The 26,890-nt window shown below is 42.2% G+C and overlaps 1 protein-coding gene across 1 annotated transcript; it reads right to left on the bottom strand.

Moving 5' to 3' along the window:
• Window positions 1–205: 205 nt before the first annotated feature.
• DBX2 (developing brain homeobox 2) lies at window positions 206–26,569 on the bottom strand. Its single transcript, XM_080391874.1, has 4 exons — window positions 20,553–26,569; window positions 7,797–7,892; window positions 2,963–3,150; window positions 206–529 (listed from the first exon to the last, which is right to left on the bottom strand). Exons 1-4 carry the CDS (start codon window positions 20,887–20,889, stop codon window positions 209–211), a joined length of 942 nt encoding a protein of 313 aa, XP_080248000.1. The 5' UTR covers window positions 20,890–26,569; the 3' UTR covers window positions 206–208.
• Between the last annotated feature and the right edge of the window lie 321 nt (window positions 26,570–26,890).

The raw sequence follows: 26,890 nt of genomic DNA on the forward strand, positions 1-26,890 counted from the left end.
CAAGACTGGGAAAGACATAAGAAAAGACTGAATATGGAAGAACACTTCTTAAATCATTAGTTTTTTGTCATTTTAATGGTGTTAGACTTTAGCAAATTTATGATGCATAAACTAGTTAGCTTTACAATGTCCAAATATTGTTAGTCTTAGACGACTGCTCATTTGAAGCCTGTGCTCTCCACTCAGTTTACAAACTGCCCCTACTTCTTTAGGCTGATGATGTAACTGCCTTATTTGCAGTGTCTTGGTCAGGATACAAATACAGTGGGCTCTGCGATGGATTTGCTCTTAGAGGTGGTTGTGTACTAGTCAGTCTTTCAGAATTTCCTGGAGAACTCTCCCTCCACCTTGGACTTGCTTGCTCCTGAGACACTTCCCACACAGATGGGCATGGGGAGGTAAAATTCATGGTTGGTCGTGAGAGGTAGTTCTCCTGAAGACCTTCTTCCTGGAGGCACCTGTTTGAAAGCACTTCTTTTTCTTTGGAGTTTCGCCATTTCATCCTTCGATTCTGAAACCAAATTTTCACCTGTTTGCAAGTTAATTAGAGTTTATTATCATTCTTTTCTTTAAACAACTTTGCCCTAACCAGGTGTTTTTTTCTTTCCATCTCCTCAGTTTCATGTTCCTTCCTTATTCATTGTTAGAGCAGATCCAGTGAAGCTGACTGATTGACATTATCTGCAGATGTTCCAATTACAATTTGCTACAGCCAGATAAAATAGTCTCCTTGACTTTCACTACCTCAGACAGGTGATTATTTGGCTTAGGATGGAAAAAGGACAGCCCAGTATTTAGGGATAGAACAATTCCCTATAGCAACATCCTTCTAGGCAGAAAAGGATTCTCCAAGTAAATTAACACTCATTAACAAAACTAAGAGGTATTACTGGCGATGTCAAGCCCTGCATTTAAAAGAGGCTCTAAGAACCATGACTGTCCCATGCACAAGCATAGCTAAAACCAGCTTGGCCATACAGCTTCAAAATGTGTGTTATGGCATATGACACGGCAGTGAGGATTTAACGACATTTTGCCTGACTGACTATAGTTTTTCAGGAGTTGCCTACAATCCATGTGCTTTTGCAATAAAATTAATTTTCCAAAAGCTTTTTTGATCATGAGCATTTAAAGGCATTTATGAAATGCTAGGAAAAGCTTGGGGAAATACACATCTAGGAACTGGTTTTACCTAAAGAGAAGAAATGGTTGGGGAGATCAATCAAATTATTCAGATTGTGTTCTATTTTCCCTTAAATATTTTGCATTTAGTTCTAGTATTCAGATACTTGGTATGAAGACAAAGGGGCTGTGCTTTCAAAGGTTTGAGAAACATTGCTTTAGATGGCAGGTACTGTTCCTCCAGCCCAACTGGTCAGAAAATCAAAGAAGTAACCTTCAAGGCAACTGCTCTTCCTTTCATGAGGAAGGAAAAATAAAACCCAACCCCACCTGCCACCCCCCCGACATAGATATCATCTGGTCTATCATCACAGAATTATTTTCTTGTAGCAGTAGTTGTTATCTATGTGTCATTCCATTATTTTTTATTCCCCCAGACTCTCTTGAATATCAAGAACACAGAAGAAAAATTTAAGGAAGTAACTGTAATAGTAGGAGTTTGACTACATCTTAGGAAAATTTTAGGCAGTGCACTGGTAAGTGCAATTGCACTTTTTCATTGAAATAGTTTATCCTGCAGAGATTACAGCTCTGTTCATCACACTGAGAAACACCACACTCTGCTTTGTGTTTTTGTTTACAGTTGTACTGCTTGTGATGGAGGCAGATTCATCCAGCTTAAGAGGAACCACTCCAGACCACAAGATCTGACCTCCTGCACAAGTGCAGCCAACTGCAAAGTTAGATCAAATTGTTGAGGGCCTTGTCAATTTCTGAAAATCTGCAAGATAAAGATGGTGAGAGCTCCCATTGCCATTCCCAGGGTTTTCTGCTCCCCAGGCAGCTTCTGCTATATGTATCTTAAGCACTTTCACTCCTGCTGCATGCAAAGAAATAAAATTGTACTGTCACTCTCTCACTTTCAGCTGTACTCCTGAGATCTGCATCTACTCCAGCACCTTCAGAATCTCACCTTCCAGTGGCTACCATGTTAATTTTCTGCTGTTACCTGCCCTGACAAACCTCTTCCAGGTTTTGTGCTCTTCGAGCCAGGCACTCTTCCTTTGTTTTTATCTGCAGCTAGGCCAGACCCCTGAGATTATACATTGGGCTGCTGCCGCTCAGCACCACCATTAACAGACTTGTTCAGTTAGAACAGCTCACTGGAGGCATTAGATCCTCAGCTAAACTCTAAAGTCCTGCAATAAGCCAACACAGACTCATGAAAAATCCCATGAAATGTGAATTGATAAGTAAAGTGGGAGCACTTTAGGTCACCCTGCAAAATGTTTTCTTCTACAGTCTCTCTCAGCTCTGAGGATCTTTTTCCTTGCACAGCTAAGCTTCTTCCTGTAGGGATAGTTGCCTGTCTTTTGGGGCAGAATGGTTTCAGAGCAAGTGCTGTTGACTGCATTGTCTCGAGCTGTTCACCTGTGAGTGCAAAGTGTTCTCAGAGAATGTAGGAGCTCTATGCTCTGCTGTTTTCTGCCTGGATCGCTGCCTATCAAGCAGTGGGGTGGAGCACAGTTCCCCACCCCAAAGCTCCTGAGGGGGCTCTGTCAGATAGCAAAAAGAGAGTTGGAATTGAAATGCAGAAGTCATGTTTCTTCCACTTTGTGTGAAAATGGAGCCAACAATTTTTGAATGTACACATTTAGGAAATAAACCAGGAAAGTGTTCAAGCACTCCTTGGTTAAAATTGACATCGATTTACTGAGGCCTTTGCTCAGTGAAGGAGCTCAGGGCTGCCCCTGTGCTGTTCAATTTTCCTCTTTCAAAGCCATTTTAAAGATTTTTCCTCAAAAAGACAGAAAGTCACAGATGTTCTGTCATTCCTTACCTGAGACTCCTTTAGACCCAGGTTAATGGCCAGTTTCTTCCTGTCTGTTTTACTAATATACTTCTGCTTCTGAAACATTTTCTCCAAAGCTTTCCTCTGGTCTTCAGAAAAGACAGCTCTTCTTAATATACCTCTCCGGGATTTGGAGTTAGACTCCTGGGTCAGAAGAGGCAGCACACTTTCCTCTCCTAGTGGAAATGGATGAGAGTTTTACATAATATCTAACACATATTAGAGAAATACTAATGCTGTTCATTATAATGCTAGCAGACTACTGTCCCACTTTTGATTTGTTGGTGTTATAAGTGTGTCGTAATGCTTCAGTCATGTTTGTTAAGGACTAAATCCTCACTTGGATCTAGAAGTGCTGTCAGTGGTCAAGTGTCTCCCCTTGACATGGTAAAAAGTAAATCAGATGAGTTCATAGAGGAACATTAACACAGGGCCCATGCTGCTGCAAAATTCAAATACAGTCAGGGAAAATCTTCACTTTCCTCTGCCCATCATCATCGCTGAGTAAACCGCAGTAAGTTTTCCTATGAGTTTGTTTTCTCCTTGTGTGAAATGTAGAACTAGATAAAAGTGGTCTGTAATACTAATTCAAAAAAACTAGACAGGCTTTCTTTAGTTTTGTTTACTAACTAAAGGCTTTCAGGGTGAACTATTTCCCAGAAAATCCCTGGCCATTCACTTACTTATTCTGGAAACTGCAGCAATTTCTTTATTAGAGGATTTGGGGAGTACTTGTACTTACTCCTTTCAACCTGGTTTCTAATCCTTTGACATCTCATAACAAGTCCTGGGAGGACAGTTTTCAATGACTCCAATGACATTCCCTTGATCCATGCCTAGATGGAACTCTGTGCTGGAAAACAGCCCCAAAGTTGGGGGACAGAGCTGCAGTGGAGAAGTAGAAGTGTTTGAATTTCCCTTCACTGGCCTCACAAAGAGCACAGACAACCCAAATCCAGATAAATCTCTCGCCTTCCTCACACCCAATAAAGCCTAAAGCCAGAGTGCTTTCCCATGCTCCCTCTCCCCTAGAAGGATATGCTATACGAGGAGCAGTCCCTGGTGAGGTCTGGTATGCCTCCAGCACTACCAGCTTCCCCAAATGCTCACCCAGGAAGCGGTACCAGAGGCCAGTTGAAAAGGGCCTGTCACCAAGCATTGGATGTGATAATTGCATGGGCAGTTGCAAGCAGGCCAAGAAAGAGCTGCATCTTGATTCAGAAACCTGTGCCATGGGTATATAGCCATTGACACCTATGATTTTTCTGTAGGAGGGAAGCCAAGAAGGTGGCTTTAGTGTGTATTGTGCACAATTCAGACCCCAAAGGTGCAAGCAGTCCTCCTGTTGTCCACCTTCCCATGTACGTGGGTCAAGATTGCCATCTCAGTTTATAGTTAACAGCAGTTACAAAGGTGTGCTGCTGTTCAATTTCTGTTGAGGAACTGATTATTTTCATGCTGAAGTGAATGGCAAATTTCCCACGTAAAGCAGATTCTCTAAAAGACTGCACAGTTTTTTGTGAAAAAGTCCATCTATTCTGGTCAGATGTAATGGTGGGGAGCCTTAAATACATTTGTTCAATATATATAGTGGTCTTGAAAATACTAATGAAATCCAGATGCACCTTCCACAAACTCTTCCTTGGGGCTACACACATTTCAACTTCTGTATACTATACAGGTATACACATGGGTACATGTATCTTTAAACACTTGCAGAGAAACAAGCACAAATATACAGAGGATATTGCAGAATTATGAAAAACTAGTGTATATATGTAGGTCTTGCAAAGTTGACTAAGTACTTTTGTGGTGCATGTGTGGCTGATTTGGTATTACATGCATCACCATGTATCCTGCCTCCAGCTGCAACCAGTAGAGGAAGAGTATCAGAAGCTGAACAATTGTACAATGATCCTTCCCTAAAATTTACTGCCACTGTTAAACATTACTGATTTGGGGACCATTGCATTCTGCTAGACATGCATTTCTTTAATTTTTCTACACTTTAAGAACCCATCTTTACATTTGTCCCTTGTAACAGCCTTTAGCAAAAAGTAATTATCATGATTTTAAATGTTAGAGTATAAGGCTAAATTTAGAGAGATGTATTTCAATTTTCAAAACTAAATCTGAGACTAGATACAAACCCCACAATCTAGTGGTTACTGTCCTGATATTTATTACATAGTGAGACACAGTCAGACTTCAACCAAACCAGAATAAACTATCTGCCAAACAGAAGTCAAAATGCCACAATGGACACTTCTGCAGAGGGCAAGCCAGGTTCGTATCTCTCTGAGGAGTGCATAGCCCCTCCTGACCCCCACCCCAAGCTCCCATCCTGCTCATGAAGCTGGGGGCAAACAATGGCCCTTCTTTCCCAAGCATGTTTTCTCTCCTTCTTCCTCAAATTTGGTGAATTTAGGTATTGTTTTCCAGGTAGCCTCTGAGTAGTTTCTGATGATTCATCAGCCATTCTCAAGTTTACTGGAAGGTACAGTCTGACAGCAGAACAGCTGGTACCTTCTCTCATCCCCACCGCGGCACGAGACACCAGCAAGGGAAGAGGCACAACAGGGCTAGTCCTTGCCTCCTGGCCTCCATTCCACAATGGAGTTGTCAGCCAAGGACAGAGGATGCCGGATTATGTGACCCCTTAAAATTTGTCTTGCCTGGCTGGTTGTTAACAGTCAATCAACAAAGAAACAACCTCCTGCTGGAGCCCTGAGGCACCAATTAATTCCCATACAGTCAGTATGTAGGGTACAGCTTAACACCTGTATTAGACTAACTTAGTAGTGAAGAATCTACACATTCTAAGGCACAGTATGTGACTGATTTTAAATTATTAACTAAACAAAATTCAACGATGAGCAGAATGCTCACAAGCAAACAGCCACTGGATCAAAAAGTTTGAAACTCATGCTTGGGATAACAAAAACTCACCATCCGTTGACTAGCCTAGAGAATTTTTTTAAGAATACCCCACATTCCAAAATGCATTCTGACTGCTCACACAAAAACTAAATTTCAGTTTGCGGATTAAAGGATGTTTCAGTATGACAGGATAGGCAGTCATTCACACATTTTAACAATTCCATCAAAATGAAGTAAGCCAGTTTGCAGCCTGTTGCTCTGAACATGTATCAAAAGGTTTAGTTCTGCTGACATAAATGTGAATCTGTTACCCACTATTTCCTGTGTTGCTGATCTGATTTTTGTTTTGCTTCAGGTTTTTTTAAGTCTTTCCTTTGTATCCTAATATATAGTGATAAATGTCCTCTTAATCTGTGGAACAATCTTCATTTGCCTTCATGGCAGAGACCACCTTGAAGGAGCAAGTAAAAGCTTTAGTCATGGTTTCCATTTTTTCATTTGAATTCAATACATTCTAGTTAAATGGACAATTAATAGGTCACTTCCAAAATAGTAGTGTATCAGTCCTGGTTAATAAACAATCCCCACAGTTGATAATGGGCCTATGTATTCAGCAAGTCCCTGTATACACTCAGCTCATCCACTAAATCCCTTTTCAGGTAGACAGGGTTATATGGGAAGATGAGCTAGAATGAGTCTATAAAAGTCAGTTTCATTCACTGCTTTATTTTTCAGTCAAGTGCTTTAAATGGTGTCCAGAAAATCTCTTGGAATGTGAGACAGGAGAAAAGACTGGCACATAGAGTATTGCTTTATGGCCATACAAAAGGGCAACTGACCCTTGCCCAGGCCTTTTCAATGTGAAATGGTTCCTAAAGTTCATCTGCACAGTGAAAAATTGTGGTGAGGTCGCGTGTGGATGAGTAAAGTGAAAGTGGTGATTGGTCATGGTGCTGTCAGCCATTGTGGGAGAGCCGGGGCCATGTAAAACGCTCTGTGGGAAAGTGTCAGCCCCCTAAAGAGGTGCTCAGAAACTTGCAGCTCATTAAAGTGCCAGCATTTGCTGCCTCACTTGTCAAGAATCATTCAACTTAGCAACTGCCCTTCTGAAACATTCATAAAACGCATGCACATAGTCAGGAAGGGTTTGAATGCAACCGTGATATAAAAGTGTATGCTAGAGCACACATAAGCTCCAATTTTCATTTAGATCTGATATGCTATTTCTGCTTTTTCTCTGTTTTGAATGACAAGGAAATGTTCCTTCTGTTTGTACTCCTGAGCCATAAACACATGAAATCAGGAATATCCATTCTTATGCTATGGCACACAAAATTCCCAATCAACACTGAATTTAGATTTGAGTTAAATGGCAGTGTGTTCCAGGTCGTAATCCTGAACGTATAATGTATACTTGTCAAAATTCTCTTCAATTTACTTCTTCAATTTTTTACATTATAATTAAAAAAAAAAAAACAAATTAAACATGTCCATGCATTTGACTGCTACAAGAAGAATTATTGTTTTATTTAAATAATTCTAGGGCTTCCTGAATCATAATTTATCTCTAACAGATACTAAAATGCATCATCCCTTTTAAGATCTTTCAGCTCTTTTCTTCTCTTATTTGCAAATGTTTATTGACACAGATTTTTTAAAGAGTTACTGATTTTAAAGACTCTTTTCTAGCAAACTGAAAACAAGGAGCTTTCCTAGGTTAGCTCTGTCTGGGTGTCTCAATGCCATTAGAAACCTCTCACAATTGCTCAGTGTACTTAAGTTTGATAAATCTTTGGAAACCCTCTGAATAGAATTGCTGTGATTTTACTAAGGAATTAGCTGCTGCCATTGCATCACCAATTAGTTTTCCAGAACACATTAAATCCTGCTGCTCTGGTTTACAGAATAACTCAAGCATTACTGATGAAGCATAAAAACTTACTTGGAAAAGCAGTGGGGGATGCAGGGTGCTGACAGGACCCACCGCAGAATGCTGAGTAGAATGGCGGGGCTCGGAGAAAAAAGTGTTTGGAAAGAGCTGCAAAGAAAGCACAGATCTAATTGATTATCCATTGAGCTTAGGTGATATTCATAACAACAGTCCTCCAAAAAGTCAGTGTGTAAAGTCCTGCCCCACAAATTCTTTTTCCTTTTTTCAAGATGGTGATATTTTTAAGGCAAACAATGATAAACCAAGTAATTGCTCTTTAATTTAGCAAAGTTATTTTATATGCGTAGCTTAACTATAATATGCAAAACTCTCAATATATTTATCAGAAGAACGAAACTGCAGATTTGAAATTTACTTCAGTAATTGCTGTAATTATGGGGTTTTTTTCCCTAAATACTGGGATTGAATGCATTATTTCAATAATACACTGTTGAAACAATGAGTATAATGCATCTGAGAAAGTTATTATAAATAACTCCAGTAAGCACGATATCCTAGAAAAACAGAATGTAAAAATGAATCCTGTGTCTTCTGCTTGTACTCCAATGCTGTTATTAGTACCCATATCAATACAGTCTTCAATAAGTAAGAAACCTTAATGAATAAATTCTATAAAATGCAATGAAATGATTCAGCTGAGCTCTACAGGCACAAACCACAGGGCCAGATCCTGCTATCCTGACGGTAAATTTGTTCTTGCTGGCCAAGTGCTCTAAATTAAATAACCTAATCGCTGAAGAAGGCTCTGCTTAAAACAATTGAAAAATTGCAAAATTAACCCACTGAATTAGGTAATATTTGGTAAAAATTCTACGTAATTTTTTGAACCAATGAATCAAAAGTCTCTGTTATGTCTAAAAAGTGCTTCCAAATCTTGGACAGGTCTTCATTATCTAATAGTCCCTTAATTTTTTTCTATAAAGTTCATGGGCTCTTCCATTAATTTTAATTACCTTTTAATTTCTGCTCATACTAGTCACCCACGAAACCTGGAATGTTTTTTCTTTTGAAAACAGATACATACTTTTAGAACTGTAGGCTTATAAAATGTGATCAGCATCAAAACATTTATGTCACTTTCCTGTTTTGGTTTAGGCAGAAAATACGTGGCTCTAGACCCTGTACTGTAGTTTGTCCAATCTCTAGAAATAACCTGATTTTTTTTTTAAAAAAAAAGGAAGTAACTGCACACTTAGATAAAAAAATTAAGAAATTAATAACCAGGACAAATAGATAAATGTATCTAAGCCATGTTGTTAATTTTTGAAGGGTTTTCAACAGGATTTAAAAACAAAGATCACTCAAATTTGGGTTCCCAAGTACATATTAGGGTATCATAGTAAGTTTTCTGACCATCAAATCTGCTGATCTTCCAAAGCAATAAACAATTGCTGTAGAAGCCTAACTCTAAATGTTTTTAAAATATTTACCTCTATTTTTTATCTGAATAAAAACAAGCATAGGTGAAAATTTCTTCAACTGTAATTACAAGTTGATAAGCATTTTACTGCTAGAGCTTTTCATTGACACTTTGCTGTTTCTAATGAAATGTAAATACACTCCAAGTGGAACTAGTTGCCTATATTTGAAGTGTATGCTTGCAAAAAATTTACAAAAAGGAATTATTTACATCAGGCATCAGTATTCTAAAGCTTCTTTTCCACACAAGAACATCATATGTGTAACTGTGTCCTAAAGAGCTTAAACCAGCCAAGAACATGCAGCCAAATATTACATATCCAAGGGGCTTCAATGGAACTGCTGGGGTGTATAAATTGGAAAGGATTTGACTGACCAAAGCAGCACAGGAGACAGCAAAGGTAAAGACCTGCCAAATAACCTCAGCCATTCTCCTGAACATGAGAACACATTCTTGACAATATGTTTTATCTGCTGCAGTTCCCAAATGCCCAGGTGAAGAGCTTTTCCTCCCTTGCTTGGAAGCCACATTCCTCATGCCATTATCAAGTTTCCCTTGCAGCCAGATAAAACTTTCAACTTCTAAAAATACAACTTAGTATACAGAAGGTGCCACACTCAATTCCTTTGCTTCCTTTTCAAAAACTCCAAATATTCCTACGCTGCCATAATGCCCTATTCCCTTTAATCATTGCTCCAGCACCTTATTCATTCTGATTTTTGTCAGACTTAGATCATACGAACATGTTGGCCTGTCCTTGATATTCCTTGTTATGGTTTCTCAACTCTCTTCAATTCCTTGCTCTTTTTTTGATAATGTGGTGCTTATAATGACATGTGATACAGCCAGAAGATATCTGGATAAATCAGAATTAAATAAGTTATTGTTTTGGATAGATAGCATGCTCCTTCAAATAAAGATGGAGGAAAAGGAAAAGATAAGTTTTCTCCATTCACTAAATCTCTCAACAAGCAAGCTGCAAGCATAAAGGTCAGGAGATGGATCAGGGTCAAAACCTGAGACATTTTGGTTAAGGCAACTCCAAACAAGCCACATAATTCCATGGATGTGGCTGGCAATGATTTAATGCACTAGCACAGCACTATAACGCAAGCAGTAGAGTTTCTGGCACTATTCTACTCAAGTCAATGGAAATCATGTTTCTGGCTTTCTTGAGCCTTTTTTTTAATTCCTCTGCCAACTGCTGTCTTTTCTGCCTGCATGGTGCATATCCCTTTAAGGCAGAACATCTGCTTAAGAAATAAGATGCAGGCGATAGCCCCATATAATTCTCAACCTGAGCCCATTACTCGAGACTGATTTATTCTAGATCCTGCGGAATAAACAATGGCATTATGTCTCCCTAATAGACAACTGTATGTCTAGTTTACAAACTTATTTAATGTGATCCAACTACACTGATGCATAAATGAATTCTACATTAAGTATATCAAATCACATCTCCAGGTCACATCTACTGAAGCCACTGCACTCAAACAAATGTGTAGCAGTTACAGTTATATCAGTAAAAAGCATGTGGCATAATACAAGGATACTCAAATCTACCTTGGAAGCTCTGTATAGAGGAAAACATTAATGCTTCAACCTAACACATCCAAGTGTATTTTTTATCTTTTACAGAAACAACAGAGAATATTCATCACATTAAATGGCTTCCACTGTATGCATGAAATGGCATTAACAGAACAAAAACTGCTCAGAGAAAAAACATATATTTAATGTATATGTATTTCAGAATTATACTGTGATTGTACCTGTAGGAATTACACAATATATATCAGCGCTGAGGACAATATACAGAAGGCATTGCTTATGCTTTTGTTTTCTGTTCACATGTATCGTGGCCACTCTACCAATATTTATTGGTCAAGCAACGTGAAGCAAACATTGTTTGCTGTTCACATAAAGCTGAAAACTGCTGAATTCTCAGAATATTAGTTCTGTATTTATTGGCCAAAATGAAGTACACAGTAACCAAAAAGCTGTTGCTTCCAGCCATGCAAAGCACACATCAGTCAGAGGCCAAATCCTAGTAATTTGTATACAGGATACTTAATGCTTTTTCTGCTTTGCATTCCCACTTCATAAAAACAGAGATTGTGTGGAACTAAGCATTTCATAAGAGTCAGATTTTACAGGTTTAGCTTCACAGATGCATGAAAATGGCATGTATGCAGCAAGTATGGCAGCATAAGTGGCTTTTGGCACTCAAAGAATTGTACTATATGCTTTGAAAGAAAATGTATTGGGTCATAAACAGAAGGATGAAACATCTAAAATTAAATATTATCTTTTTTCACAAAAGATTAATTCTTTTGACACTTACTGCATGCAAAATTTTAGTAATAATGCTTGTTTACATTTAGCTTTGTGAATAAAAAGCATTTTACAGACAGACAACAAAATTATACTAAACATGCAAATGGATCTCAAGCTCATCTAGTGCTAAAACTCAGAGATCAGTTCAAATGTTTTAAAATATGTCAGCTTTGAAGATATTCCAAATTCAAAAGCCCTCCCATACTAAAAAGTCATGCTGACAGTGGTACCAAGAGTTTACCTTCCAACTATCCACCATTTGAGAGTAAGGTTCCTAAGTACAATTCAGTTCAAATGAATATGTAATTTTAAAATGGCTTATTATTAAAGACACTGTTTGCTTTTCCTAATCCTCATGTTGTGAAGTAGCTCACAACATAGTATAGGGCATTAGCTAGCAGGAAAGGGGGAAGGGGTGAAGAAAAAACGGCTATTGAGGAAAAGTGAACCGATGATACACTTCTGGTATTGCCCATATAGGGCTCCCTCACTGCACACGCTGTTATAGTTTCTTGGGTTTTTCGTAAAGCTAACTGATAAAAATGTAGTATAAACCTGTGAAGAGAGCTGAAACACCTCCAAAGAATGATTGAGAAAGCTGACTAGAGCCAGCTAACAAGAAATGGTAAGCACAGGAACAGACAGACCTCAAGCTGCACAAACTCTTTAATTCTCCAAGTATTACTAAGCCCACATGAACTGCTTTCCACAGTGATTGGTGCCCAGGTTCTCACCCTGGCAGGTAAATTACAAATACTATCAGTAAAATTATCCTGTTTGATCTGAGAACTTTGGAAGCCCATGAAGTGGGCACAAATAAACTGTAATTTCCTACCTACATCCATTCTTGGCAATGATTAAAGCAGGCTTTTGCAAAGCTGCAGGAGTTTCATGTCATGAAGAGCTCCCTGGCAAACAGTCCAGCAGCAGCTCTGCCAGGTTAGTGGTCCAGCTGAGCCACATGGCACCATTTCTGCTCCTGAACCACAAGCCCTGGGCCTCACAATAAACCATGGGCTCTGTCCCCAGCAGTTACTGTGTTTAGAGTGCAATGTTCCAGCAGCAGTCGTGCACCTCCAAAGCATTTGAGCCAGCTGAAGGGGAGCCCCTGACCATGAGAAGGAAGCAACAGACGCTGCAATATCCCACCAGAGGTAGTCAGCACCACATGAACCTGGCAAACCTTATTGCAAGAGCCTGTAGTACAGCATCCCTCAGAGCTGGCTCTCCTGTACTCCCAGTCACTGTCTATTTGCTTCCCATTCATTCCTGTAAAACATGACCACATGAATGCTCAAAAGAAGTCAAGCCAAAAGGGTAGCATTCACGGATCAGTTTTAAAATACTGGCAAATGTTCATAGATTCAAAAACCACAGAAAGGGTTTTGAAGTTCTAAACATATTTTGAAACCCTACACAAAAGATGGATGCAAGAAGTGGCCTTGCATTTTTATGTTGGGTCTTGGTGGGGCTTTCAAAAATTAGCAGAGTAGTTAGACCAAATAGGGCTTGAAGTGTGCTAGCAGCATGATCACCATTTCCTTACACCTACAGCAATGTAGTGGCTGACAGTCATGCTGCAGATTAGCTGAGATCATGCAAATCACTGTCAATTTTCAGAGGCATCATTCAAATGCCTTATTATTAGGACATAATTTGCTGTACATGTTCTTCTCTGCCTGAGGAAGCACGGGTGCCTCAGGCTGGTGACAATGCATAGTCAGATTTCACCTCTGTGACAACCCAAAGCAACAACCAAATCCCACACCATTTGTCAAAGACTCAATGGTCTCCTGGTTATCAGCAGTAAAGGTGGCCTCTCCATGCCTTGTACCCAGCCTTGCTACTGAGAAGATAGATGGGGAACTGGAAAGCTGTGGATTTACCAGCTTTGTCCTTCTTCAAGACACTCAAGTGCTACTGCACTCCAGCACTTTCTGCTTACCAGTTCTTGTCAAAAGGGGCAATACTGTCACTTCTCTGTCTAAAAGGTCAATGAATTGTCTAAGCTCCTTGTTTGGGCCTCTTACAGAGTCAATGAGAAGAGGTAAGTAGTTCTATATAATGATCCACCTTAAAACAGACATCTAAGAAGATAAGTTGTGTCATCCTCTGGAGGCATCTCTCTGTATTGGCTATGGATTAGACAAGATATTTAGACAGCTAGATTAGACAAGACACCTATTTTTTATTAAACAGCTGAATTACAAAGACATTCTTAACTTTCATAGCTAACATCAGAAGAGTAGAATCACCTGTACAGCCATAAAGACTCTAAAAAAATCATAAAATTCAGCCATAAAGATACTAAAATTATTTTATTTGATTTTCAATGCTTTGTTTAAAAATAATTTTCTCAAGCAAGGCCAAATTAAGGCCACTTGCTGCAAGAAGACAACTCACTGTTTTTTGACTGTTGCAGCCCTAATACAAAATCCTACAATAGGCCAAAAAGCACCGTTTATTCCAGTGGTATGCAGTGATTAGCTAAATTTTCCAACCTGGACCAGTCTCTACTTGCTGCACTATTGCCAGCTCCAACCAGACAAAAGTCTCACGATAGCCTAAACATTGTTAGAATGAAAAAATAAATGGTGAATTCTTTTTCCTTTTTCCTTTAACATGAGCTTTTTAGTCTTTTTACATTTGTAAAAGGAAATACCTTTTCAAGTTGAAATTCAAGATATTCACATAATCATAAGATTCCAGGGGTGAGCACTTTAACAAACAACACCAAATTGTCCAAGAGGAGGAGGTAACATCCTCAACATACGTACAAAATATCTCCAGAGAATTGAGTGCAGTAACTTCAGAAAAAGGCAGCCTTTCAAGGGAATTTTTCATAAGCTTTTCAGCACAAAGTAAAGGCCATTTCTCCACATGACAACTCACCTCAAAGAAAAACAGCTGAGGTTACTTAAAATATTTAGGTGCCTAAGTCTATAAGAATCAGGTTCTACATACCTGACATTTGGAACAACCTCCTACTGCTTTATATACCCTCACTTGTTTCCATTTAAAAAAAAAAATACCTTCCCAATTCTGCTATGGGTCACGATTGACCACAAAGATACCATTTAGAAAAATCAGAGTAAAGTTATCTTGCAGAGCTGCATTATACAAGAATGCATAATACCTTCGGTGGGCAATGGAGTCAGAGAACTTGCCTCCCAAAATTCGGGGGAATTTGTTAATGCAAAAAAAAATCACAGTACAACGAAACTTAAAATCTCAAGTAGAGAATTTCCCTGATGAGATTAATCCTTATCACATTCATGTTTTCTAAAAACATGAAGAACATACTACAAGATTTCAGAAGGCCAGCTCATTCTGCAATACAAAATACATTTTACAGAAGTTAACTACAGACATGATTAATTCCATGTTTTCCCCTTGGTGAATTGCTTTTCTACAACCCCCACCACTTGTCTTCCTAGTTCGGCTTTGAGATCTTCTGGTAGTGCTTAAATCTTAAAAAGAACCAGACTCGGGATCTTCTTCCTTTCTCAGAGACAGCACAGCAAGAATTGCCAGAGGAAAGCACTGTCCAGCCAATGCTCATACTCCCTACTGAGCCAGACTGCCAGACTGGTGGCTGGGTTGGAAAGAAGCTGGCAATATAGTCTAGCTCTGACAATCCTACAATGAGGACAAAGATCTGTCCTTTAAAAGCCATTCTGCAGCTACTCTTAAGGTATGCTGGGCACCCCAAACAGACTCCATTAAACAGCTCACAAAGTTAACTGGAACTAGGAAAAGATGCTGCATGGTGTCCATGATTTCTGATACTTAGCGAAACTTCTCTGTCTCCCAAGACGAACTTTTAAACAATGAAGGTGTCTCAGTGCTCCCGCAATCAGGACATAAAATGCCAAATAGATCTCCCCACCCTAAAGAAACTTTCTATCACCAGAAAACAGCAACAAAACAGGAAAATCCTAAGACTTGTTAGCCAGCATTTTGCTTGAGGGAGTATAACACTATCGAGAGGCTTGTGCAAGCCTAGAGGGAGCCGAGCTAAAACACTTGGATCTTTCCTGCCGTTTAGTTAGCGTTACGTGTTTCTTGACAACACACCCTGGCTCCCAGATGGTTTGAAATCAATAATTAATAATCATTTATTCACTAAGAGGGGGTCCAAAATGAAGGGGAAAAAAATTACTTAGTTTCAGTAATTGAAGTATCTCCTGGTTGTCATAAAGAAACACAAGAGATTTTACTATAAATAGGCAATAAGGTACATTGATTCAACTAAGTATTGCAGGATAGAATTACTGTCATCACCTAAGGGGAGAAAAAACAACACTGGTCCAAAGAGTTAGCCTGCAGAGTTTTATTTCCCTGCAATGCTACCAGTTTTCTGGATTACCTTAGGCAAGTCACCTCATTTCTTTTTGCTCTAGTTCTCCTCTACACAGTAGAAATCTCTTATCTCACTGGCACTTGGTGATGATAAATGCATTAAAATGTAAAGTATGCAAAAAAAAAGGTTACAGAAAGCTACACCTGTATCACAGAAGGGATGTTTATTATTATAAGTCAAACTTATGTTTATGATATACTTGTTCTAATTGCTTTCTTTTTTGGTGTATGTACTGTACTTTATTCTGCTCTGTTGTATTCTGATGTTTTATGCAAAAATCCCCTAAGTTAAATTTTTCAGCACATTTTGCAATGGAACTATCTTGCTGTTATGTTTGTTTCATTGCGCTTGTCATCTGTTTCCCTTCTCTATTAATCTATCAAAATGCAAGATTAAAGTAGAAAGCCATATTCTTGCCACATATGACCATACTCATGGTCACACCGCTCATGACCGCATTCAGGTTGTAAAGCACTTACTGCCATCTTTCTCCAGGGCAAATGACTTGAGAAGAGCAGAGATTTTCAGAAAATAATTTCAAGTAGCAGAGTAACTTTGCATTCCTCAGGTAGGTCACTCTGACCTGGTGTCAGCCAATACTTCTGGAAACCAAGTCATCATGAAAGATTTGGAGTGGACCTCTTTAAGGCACCCGTGCTACAGACTCCATCTCAGCATCCTCCAGATAATTTTCCTATGTCAGAAAACACTGAGAAAAACTGTCCAATATTCTAATTTATCCAGAAGATAATGACAGGACTGGAGTACAAGGAGAGGAACCAAATTCGAGAGTAGCAAGCAGAAACTGAGGGCTTACTTGCACTTAAGAGTCTATTAGTTTGCTCTGAACTTTTATCTGGAGCTTCCCTCATCCTTTAACAGGCAGTGCAAGTACAAGCAGCACAGCTGTAATATGTTTCACTGGGAAATGCTGCTTTACAACAACACATTTTTAAAAGTTTTTAGCCAGGCAGAACACAGTCTGAGCATCTGGTGTTTAAAAAGCAGAAGCAGATTCTGCATTGCTTTACCTCATCAGGGCTACATATACACACTGTATGCAAAGTTCTCATAAAGCAGAAGACAGCATTAGGCATATATTTTATCAAGGCAAAAGGCCTTAAAAGAGAAGAATCGTGCTCACAGTGCACAGGCTAGAAGAAATTCAGCTCAGCTAGACAGAAACACAGTGCTTAACATGCCTGTTGAAGGTGGTGGGCCCAGTTCAGCGTTCCATTGTCAGCACTGGGGCTTCAGAGCAAGGTACAAGAAAGCCTATAGGAATCCCAAGCTGGTAAAAACTGGCATACCATTGCAGAAGGCAAGTGAGTTTATCATACAGCAACAACGCTCCTTCTGCTTTTCCTTCTTAAGTTTTATGTAACATGCTGCTTGTTCATAGGGTTGTACTCTTAAGTACAAATAAACTAAATTAATTTTAAAAACTGTGATTTTATTATATTTCAGTTTTAAATATCAGTGTAGTGTTGGAAAGTGATGAATTTAAAATTTGATAGACAACATAAAGATATTTATTTCAAGCCCACTCATTAGATGATATATCTAGGATGTAACACTGTCTGAGTACTTTTTCAGTTTTTCATTTAGGATAATTTTGGAGAACTCAAAATATACATGCAAATAAGCACTTGAAATAGTCAAACTAAATTCTGTGAAACCTGTAAATTATTGAAATGGAAACATGCTGATAAAACTCTGCTGCTGAGGAGTTACAAAGGAAAAAGCTACCATGACCAGATGGACCAAATCAAGAGTGCCATCCCACCCAGTCTCCTTTGCCACCATGGAGGTTTTCTACTTTACACAAAGAACACAGGATTTTCATTCTTTAGCACTTTTATGTTAAAAGTGTTAAAAGGTACCCTAAAATGGAGTGCTTTCTTCATGTCTCTCCTTGGTAGGTTCTGTAGATACATGTTGGGTTTGGAACTGTAAAAAGGTTCAGCTTATTCAGTTCAGTCCCTAGTGTTATTTTATATTCCTGCCTTTCTGAGAACTTCAGGTGACCTCACCAGAATCTGGGACTACATGAGCAATACAGATTACTAACTCCAAAAGTCTGATAGTTTTTCAATTCTCTTTATTTTAAAACCCTTGGATTATGCAAGACCATTTGTTAGAGCACTTTTAGTCCCTGCATGATCTATAAAGCACTCCCTAGTTCAGAAAGATTCAAAAAACATTTTGCTTTATCATGTTCAATAGTCTTATTAAAGACTTAGACCAAGATTTTCCAAAATGACATGTGATTTGGGGTCTCCAAATAGAAAAGAGTTTATTCCTCAAAAAACTCACAAACTCACTGAATACTCACAAAAATCAGTAAATTAAAACTCCCTACCTAGTACCAATTCCTTAGTTAAAATACCTTCATTAGCCCCTGAAAGCTAAAACTCTTGTGCTGACAAAACACTTTTGCCCCATCACTGCACACACAAGAAATGTAACACGCAGGCTCACCACCCCAGCCTTACTCACAAATGCAAGTGTTCAGTCTGAACAGTTTTGCCAGCGTACAGAGAAGAGACACCTTAGAAATCACAAAATCTGGCTTAACAGGACAGTTCCGATATAATTTACATCTATGAAAGTTCAGACACCTAAGAGTCTTCATCACTTCAAGACATGTAAGTCAGATCAGAATCAACAGATCCCTGTTAGAATATGTGCATCTTCTACCTTCCCAGGAGACCTTTTTCCTGAGTGCATAATAAGGAAACCTAGTATTTCTCACTGCTCAAATTAAGAGCCTGGTGCTTTTGCCCAAAGCTCCCTCTGAAATCCCTGGGAGCTGTGGGATCAGAAGAAATGTAGGATTGAACTCCAAATCACTAGGCACACCTGCCACACTTCACTAAGTTCATGAGGACTACTGTAGGCTGATCAAAGAAAGAACTAGTCCTGGATGCAAGCATTTGAGAAACGGCATTCAGGAACTTTTGTAATACTTAGAAAGTTTGCCTATAGTGATGAGTGCTGGGGCATCTGCTACCTCCCCTTTTACATTTGCTCTGTACACAAAAATGTAGAATTTTGTCTAGAGCTTTTTTTTTTTTATTAAAGGGTGGGGTGGAGCAGGGAAGGGGACAATATGCACCTAATGCCAGAAAGATAGCACTTGTCCTGTTTGCTGGCCTGGCCAGTAGTTGATTAAAATAAACATGCTTGAATAACTGATATGCTTAAGATAACACTTATGGCAGCTGAGGTCTGGAATATTCAGAAATGTTAATACAGTTCTTTGACTCTCTCCTGCCCGCCTTTACAGTACTAAAGGATCTGTTTTGGATTTTGCAGAACACTTTGTAGGATTTAAGTGAAGTCAAATAACGCCTGAAAAGAAAATAACTGTTATTAATTCTGTTTCTAAAACGAGTCTTTTGGTTTCACACCTTTAAAGCCTTACTTCAATAAATATAGCTCTCCTTGTCTGATTTTAAGTAATATAAAACTGCGTGACCATAAATAAAAATTCTGAAAACACCACACAAAACTGAAATAAATTAATATATTATAACGGAAAGGCAAAATACAATATAAATGGAGAGTCTAATACCAAACCTTATGAATTAACTTTGAATTCAACTTCCACCAGCTTCGTGACTGACAGAAGCGCACATTTCTAAAAAGACTTTAAAATGTTGTTCATGCCCAAGCAAAATATATTTACATGAGAACCGGCACATTCCAGAACGGGCACAGTGTTTGGTACAGCTGTCGGCCCCCAGCCCTGCGGCCCGGCTCAGGCGGGCGGGCCCGGCAGCAGCGGCAGCCACCCCCGCGGCAACACGGCGGGCGGCCGGCCCGGCCCGCGCGCTGACACCCAGGCAGGCGCTGGTTTGACACCCGGCCGAATGGCTAACTGCAGGCCTTTTACACAGCTTTAAAGCTTTTCAGGGTTTTTTCCCGCCCCGGGTTTTTGTCAAAATTGCTAAAAAATTCCCTGCTTTCCTTGAATTAATTTTCCTTGTGGTAGCAAGAGCCCGGTCCTTCGCCTCTCGCTGTCCCCTCTGGGACGCGGCTCTTGGGGAGGGGGCTGCTGCCTCCCGCCTCCCGCGCTATCCCTACCGAGCGGGACGGGACCGCTCGACTTTTTCCCAAAATTAAGAATTTCAGACCTTTTCGGAGCGCCGGTTGGCGGTCAAACCCTTTTACCAACCCTTCAGGCTGTGAGGAACTACTAGACCTGTAGAACTACACCTGCCAGACCTGCGATTAAGGGCAGTTAAAAGCCCTCGTCGCTACCAGCACGCAGCTTCCCCGCACTCACTGCATCCACAGGTGCCCCGCGGTTTAAAGCCGCCACCCGGCTGCCTTCGCGACCGGCCCCTCACCCGCCCCTCGGGGTCCCGTCACCAACGGCGGGGCAAGACCCTCGGCCGGAGCCCCGCCGGCAGCACCCCGCCGCGGGGAGGGCGGCTCGGCACAAGCGGGGCACGGCGTCCGGCCGCGCCGGGGCTCGTCGGAGCGACTGCGGGGGAGGGAGCGACCGCGTCTCTGCCCGCCGCCGGCTGGGCCGTGCGAGGCGCGGGGCCGAGCCCTCGCGAAGCCCCTTCTGTCCCGTCTCCCCGGTGGCGGGACGCGGGAAGGGGCCGGCGCTCACCTGTGGCTGCCGGCGGGAAGACGCCGCCTCTCTCCGCCGCCGGAGCCCGAGCTGGCAGGCGGCTGCCGTCCGCCGCGGAGGGGTTAAGCACTTGAAAAGCCCATCTTGTCGCGTAGGGACCCCCTGAGGGGCTGATTTGTTCCGCCGCGGGGCACAGCTTGAGGGGGACAGGGCTGGCGGGGAGGGGACGGAGCTGGGCAGGGCTCGGCGGCGCCCCGGCCCGCAGCAAGTTCTCGATGAGAAAACTTTTGCCCAGGTTGCCAAAGCCCGGCGCCGCCGGCAGGTTGAGGAGAGCCGAGGAGCCCACCAGGTCCCAGTACAGAGCGCTGGGCAGCATAGCGAGGGCTTTTACCCGCCCTCGCCCTGCCCGGCCCGGCCCAGCCCAGCCCGGCCGCCGCGGCCCCTCACTGGGCTGGGACGGGGCGCCGGGCTACGGGGCCGGGCGGGCCTGCGGGGCGCCTCCCCGAGGGCTGAGGAGAACGGAGCGGAGAGCTCGGCGGGCTGACCGTGGAGACGCGGCGCGCCTCTTCGCCGGGGTGGAAGGTGTGTCCAAGCGCATTCATTATGTCAGCCAGGGACGGCGAGTGATGGACGCAGCCAACAATGCCGCCTTGCCCGGCAGCCCCCCGGGGGAAGGGGGGCAGGGCGGGCAGCTAAGGGATCGTGGCGCGGGGGTGGCTGTCCCGCTTTACCCGCCCGTCCCCCTCAGGGCTCGCCGCCATGTCGGGCACCCCCCGGCCTCCCGACATGGCGGCGGACCCGCGCCTCCCGCTGCGGGGGTGCACCTGTTGGGAGGGGAAGGGAAAGGCCTCTGGCCTCCGTCCCGGCGGGGAGGTGGCTCCGGTGCTGGCCGCGGCGAGATCATGTCGACCTAATGATCCCATGAGGTAATGGGAAGATAGTTATTAGCTCACTCCCTGTGGGCATTTTTATCTGGCCTTTTTTGTTGTTGTTAGTTACACCCCTCACCCCCCCACACACACGGGATTTTCAGCATTTGTCTTAATAAATCTGATTAAGATCATCATGGTGCTATTAATCATGTTTTCCTCAAGATGTGGGATGATGCTTTTCTGTGGGCATAAACATCCCTTGGCAGGGGTGGCTCTGTCCATTTCTACTTCCCTGCATGTATTCTTATTTACTTTCTTAGAAACCATGTAATGTGGCAGAGATGTCTCATTTTCCAGTTCAACAACACATGCATTAAAATTGGAAGCTGTTCCCAAAGACCTGATCACATCTGCTTGTTTTGCAGACAAGTCCTTTTATTTCAGAGCAGCTGTTCACCAGTCAAATCTCAAGGGATATTCACTGGAAAACCCTCTGGAGCAGGTGTGTCCCTTGTTTTTGCATAGCAGTAGAGGCATAACCCCACAGACATCAGGGTAGTTCATAGCTAAAACTAGCTGGAGGAGTAGAATCATCTGTGTCCTCAGACAGCCAACGGGAAGGATGGTTTAACTGCAGTGGTGCCAAGTAATACCTTGGGAGATGTGAATTAAGGATGTCCCAAACATTCCTTCATGTCTTGAGGAGATTGGTCCTGCCAGAGTTTGGGTACTTACTCTGTTGGCACCAAGATGTTACCTGTGGTGAACAGGAACCTAAGAGCTGATAAGGATGCTTCATGCCAGGGGTCCCTGTAGCCTGACCTTCTGTCTTCACCAGTGGCTGTACATACGAGGAAGAATGAGACCAAGACAAGTGTGTTTGATAGTTTTGCCCTGATACACTCCTATTCCCTAACTGTTCTTAGCTTAAAGGATTTACACATCTTAAGCACTTGTATTTACAGATGTGAAGGCCTTCGCATTTGTAAACTCAAGATATTAATGCAAGTATTTTACCTGTGAGCATTTTGAGACTGGAGTGCCTCTTGCCATAGAAAAGGACAGAATCTAGCCTGGTGGATCCCAGAGTACATCTCAAAGTATTATGCATCATTATGATATTGAGATGCAGAAATATATATTTATCATGTTTCTAAGGGAAAGAAACGAGTCTTCCCAGGAAGGCATCTGCTTTTGAGCATTGCAAGTTGCTGCCTTTCCTGTTACCCCTCATAAATTTATTCACACTTAAGGATTTAGTCTTGTCTTTCACTGACCAAGTTCTGATGAAGTCAGAGTTCCCAAGGGCCTGAGACACTGAAAACCATAGTTCAGCACTTGGGAAAGTGCAGTTGGTCCATCCAGCTGTGCTGCATGAATGAAAAGTATTCACCAAGGAAAAGATGGTTGTCAAAGACAGTAGCCTTCAAAGGCTTGGGGTTTGGTTTCCTCCAAAGCCATTTCTCATGCCAAAGTGGCTACAGTTGTGTTAATCTCAGCTGTGTATTTGTTAAAGTATGATTAGCAAGTTGCACATTTTTGAAATATAAGCATCAACACATGTAGAATTTGAGATTGCTCTGCTCCATGGAAAAGCATGATCAGTTGTCACATGATGGGCTGACAATTCATGTCAGGTTTCATCTGTAGTTCCAGGGTTCAACCCATTCATTGCAATTAGGGTTTAAGCAGTTGTCTTCCTCTCCAACTTTCATCTGTCAGTGGTTTCTCACTTGTATTCTGGCTCTGCGCTCATAGCTGTATTAACAAAGCGCTGTGAACCAGATCAAAGAACTCATCCAAGTTTTAAATAAGACAGTCAGAAAATAGTATTTTTCAAGGGATTCCCAGCACAGACGTAAACCCAGTTGATCTTAAGTAAGGGTGGTAGAATAGCTGAATGAACTCATTAAACTAGGGCAGCTTCTGAGTGCTTGGTCTCTGGGACACATGTCCATAGCCCTGCTGAGCAGTAGCTAGCAAATTCTGTTTATCCTCTGGGCATGTGATAATTGGGTACAGTCAGGTCCAAGAGATGCTACCTGTCAAAAGCTGGAGAGCACAGTACAAGAAAGTATAGGCTCCTCATTCAGATCTGGAGTATGAAGTGATTTGAGCGTGAAAACAAGTGTTATCTCTAAACCCAGATCTTGTCTGCTGAATGCAGCCTGGAAATGTGTGACCAACAGATCCTTAGTCAAGCACCTGGAAAGTCATGGCAAGTGTATTACCCAAATACATAGGGTAAGTGGAGGTGGTGTTTGCGTGGTGAATAGCTCTCATTTGTTTCATTCTGTTCTGCAAACATGGAAAGTACTTACTTCATATTTTGATTTTGCCAATTTATAAATTTACCTTAACGAGACAAAAGGAGAAAAAAGTTTGCTTTAACTGGGTATCTTGGCTTGCATCAGGTGACTGGAAAACATGAAGATACACTTCTTGGGTTGCAGAGCTTAGAAAATGAGGTGCATGAAACAGATGAAATACTCAGCACTTTGTGCTATGTCTTCCCCACTGGGAGTCCTGGGTACAGTCTTACTGCCAAGACAATTTATTTAATATACCAAGCACAAGATCTGTGCAACTAAATCGAAGTCTCCCTAATGATCCCTCTTCTACATAAGCTTTGCCCTTTCTCAGATGGCATTTCCATCCTTGAGCTGGGGTATCTCTCCCTTGCAACTCCTTCTCTGTAGCAGGTGAATGCTGCTGTTAGTTCAGACTTTTCTTACAAACCTTTCCATTGTTTAACAAGAAGCATGCATATTAGCTGTCAGCTGTTTCTCTTAACTTTCTTTCCAGTAATTTCTCACTAACTTGTTGACATTTTACTTAATTGCTTCTGAAGCTGCCACATATGTGATTATTCATGAGCTGCAGCAACCACAAAACCCAAATAAACAATTCTTTATTAACTTCCTTATTTTACACTCTACGAGATTCAGTCAACGTCTAAATTATTTGCCAGATTTACGGACATGTAATTTTTCTGTGAGCTCTTTTTGACAAGGAGAACCTCCCTGGCTAAGACGGTTGCTTAAGGTTTAAGCAGCTAAGATTTAGGCCTGCACTCCAGTAAATCCCCATTGCTAGCCCTTCTCATGACCAGATGTCTTCTGGAAATACAATAGAGCAGATAGGAAACAGTCTAGGAGGTTCCTGGAGTGTGTGGAAGGCAACTGCCTGACACCGCTATTGAGGGAGCCAGCTAGGGAAGGGCCCTGCTGGACCTGTTGTTTGCAAACAGAGAAGGACTTGTGGGTGGATGTGATAGCTGGGGCCATCTGGGTCACAGTGATCACAAAATGATAGAGTTTTTGATTCTTCAAAAGAATAGAAGTAAGGAGTGGGATCAGCAGAATGACCTCCTTGGACTTCTGGAGGGCAGACTTTGTCCTGTTCAGGAGACTGGTTGACAGAGTCCCTTGGGAGGCAGTCCTGAAGGGCAAAGGAGTCCAGGAAGGCTGGACATTCTTCAGGAACGAAATCTTAGAGACATAGGAACAGGCTGTCTGCATGTGCTGAAAGGTGAGCCAGTGGGGAAGAAGACTGGCCTGGCTGACCAGAGAGCTTTGCCTGGAACTCGGGGAAAAAACAGAGAGTTTATGGAAGAAGGCAGACCACTCAGGAGAGCTACAAGGATGTCATGAGGTTATGCAGAGAGAAAATTAGAAGGGTCAAAGCCCAATTAGAATTTAATTTGGCTACTGTTGTAAAAGACAATTAAAAATGTGTCTGTAAATACATAAGCAACAAAAGGAGGTCTAAGGAGAATGTCCATCCTTTTTGGGATGTGAGGGGAAACATAGTGACAAAAAAAAATGAGGAAAAGGCTGTGCTACTTAATGCCTTCTTTGTCTCAGTCTTTAATAATATGGTCATTCTCTAGGTGCCCAGCCTCCTCAGCTGGAGGACAGGGACCGGGACCAGAATGAAGCTCCCATAATCCAAGGGGAGATGGTCAGCAACCTGCCACACCACTTAGACACACACAGGTCTATGAGGCCAGATGGGATCCACCCCAGGGTACTGAGGGAGCTGGCAGAAGTGCTCACTGAGCCACTTTCTGTCATTTATCAGCAATCCTGGCTAACCGGGGAGGTCCTGGTTGATCGTAAGTTAGCAAATGTGATGCCCATCTACAAAAAGAGCCAGAAGGGGGATCTGGCCTGTCAATCTGACCTCAGCGCTAGGGAAGGTTATGGAGCAGATCATCTTGAGTGCCATCATGCAGCATGTACAGGACAACCAGGTGACCAGGCCCGGTCAGCATGGGTTTGTGAAAGGCAGGTCCTGCTTGACTAACCCGATCTCCTTCTAAGACAAGGTGACCTGCTTAGCTAATGAAGAAAAGGCTGTGCATGTTGTCTACCTAGACTTTTAGTAAGGCTTTTAACACCATTTCCCCACAGCATTCTCCTGGAGAAACTGGCTGCTCATGGCTGGGATGGGTGTACTCTTTGCTGGATAAAAAACCGGCTGGATGGCCAAGCCCAAAGAGTGGTGATCAGTAGCGTTGGCAGCCAGTCACGATGTTCCCCAGGGCTCAGTACTGGGGCCAGTTCTGTTTAAAATCTTTATCATTATCTGGATGAGGGCATCAAGTACCCCTCAGCAAGTTTGCACACAAAACCAAGTTGGGGGGGGGGGAGTGCTCATCTGCTTGGGGAGAGGAAGGCTCTGTAGAGGGATCTGGACAGGACAGGCTGAAGCCAATTGTAGGAGGTTCATAGAATCATAGACTTGGGTTGGAAGGGACCTTAAAGACCATCTAGTTCCAACCCCCTGCCATGGGCAGGGACACCTTCCACTAGACCAGGTTACTCAAAGCCCCATCCAGCCTGGCCTTGAACACTTCCAGAGATGGGGCATCCACAGCTTCTCTGGGCAACCTGTTCCAGTGCCTCACCACCCTCACAGTAAAGGATTTCTTCCTAGTATCTAACCTAAATCTTCCCTCTTTTAGTTTAAAACCATTAGCAAGGAGAAATACCAGGTGCTGCACTTGGATCTCAACAACCCCATGAAATGCTAGAGGCTTGGGGCAGAGTGGCTGGAGAACTGCCCTGCAGAAAAGAACCTGGGGGTGTGGGTTGACAGCTGCCTTAGCATAAACCAGCAGTGTGACTGTTGCAGCATTCTCCAATCTAACCAGCTGCAAAACAGTCTTTTACCATCTCGTACCAGTCCCTCTGCTGCCTTCTCCTGGTCTCTCCTCACCCCAGGTGCTTGTTCTCTCTGCTTCTTCCTCGGCCACTCTCTCTTCATTGGCTCTCAACCACTTAACAGAACCAGCCACAGCTGCACCTTATCGACATCAGCCAACCCGACACCCCTGAAGCCAGCCCAGAGCTGTATGTTATCAATGCTAATTAACCCAGCTTCATTCCTCTACAGTGTGCCCAGGTGGCCAAGAAGGCCAATAACATCCTGGCTTGTATCAGAAACTGTACTCAGCAGGACTAGGAAAGTGATCGTCCCCCTTTACATGCCACTGGTGAG

The sequence above is a fragment of the Falco punctatus genome (genome assembly GCF_963210335.1).
Source record: "Falco punctatus genome assembly, chromosome: 6".
Classification (NCBI taxonomy): Eukaryota; Metazoa; Chordata; class Aves; order Falconiformes; family Falconidae; genus Falco; species Falco punctatus.

Excerpts from the sequence above, each read along its gene's own strand:
- DBX2 (XM_080391874.1), bottom strand. The coding sequence starts at position 20,889 with ATGCTGCCCAGCGCTCTGTACTGGGACCTGGTGGGCTCCTCGGCTCTC. Across the intron at positions 3,151-7,796 it reads ATCCCCCACTGCTTTTCCAA|GAGAGGAAAGTGTGCTGCCT; the intron begins GTAAGTTTTTAT and ends CATTTCCACTAG. Across the intron at positions 530-2,962 it reads TGGGTCTAAAGGAGTCTCAG|GTGAAAATTTGGTTTCAGAA; the intron begins GTAAGGAATGAC and ends ACTTGCAAACAG.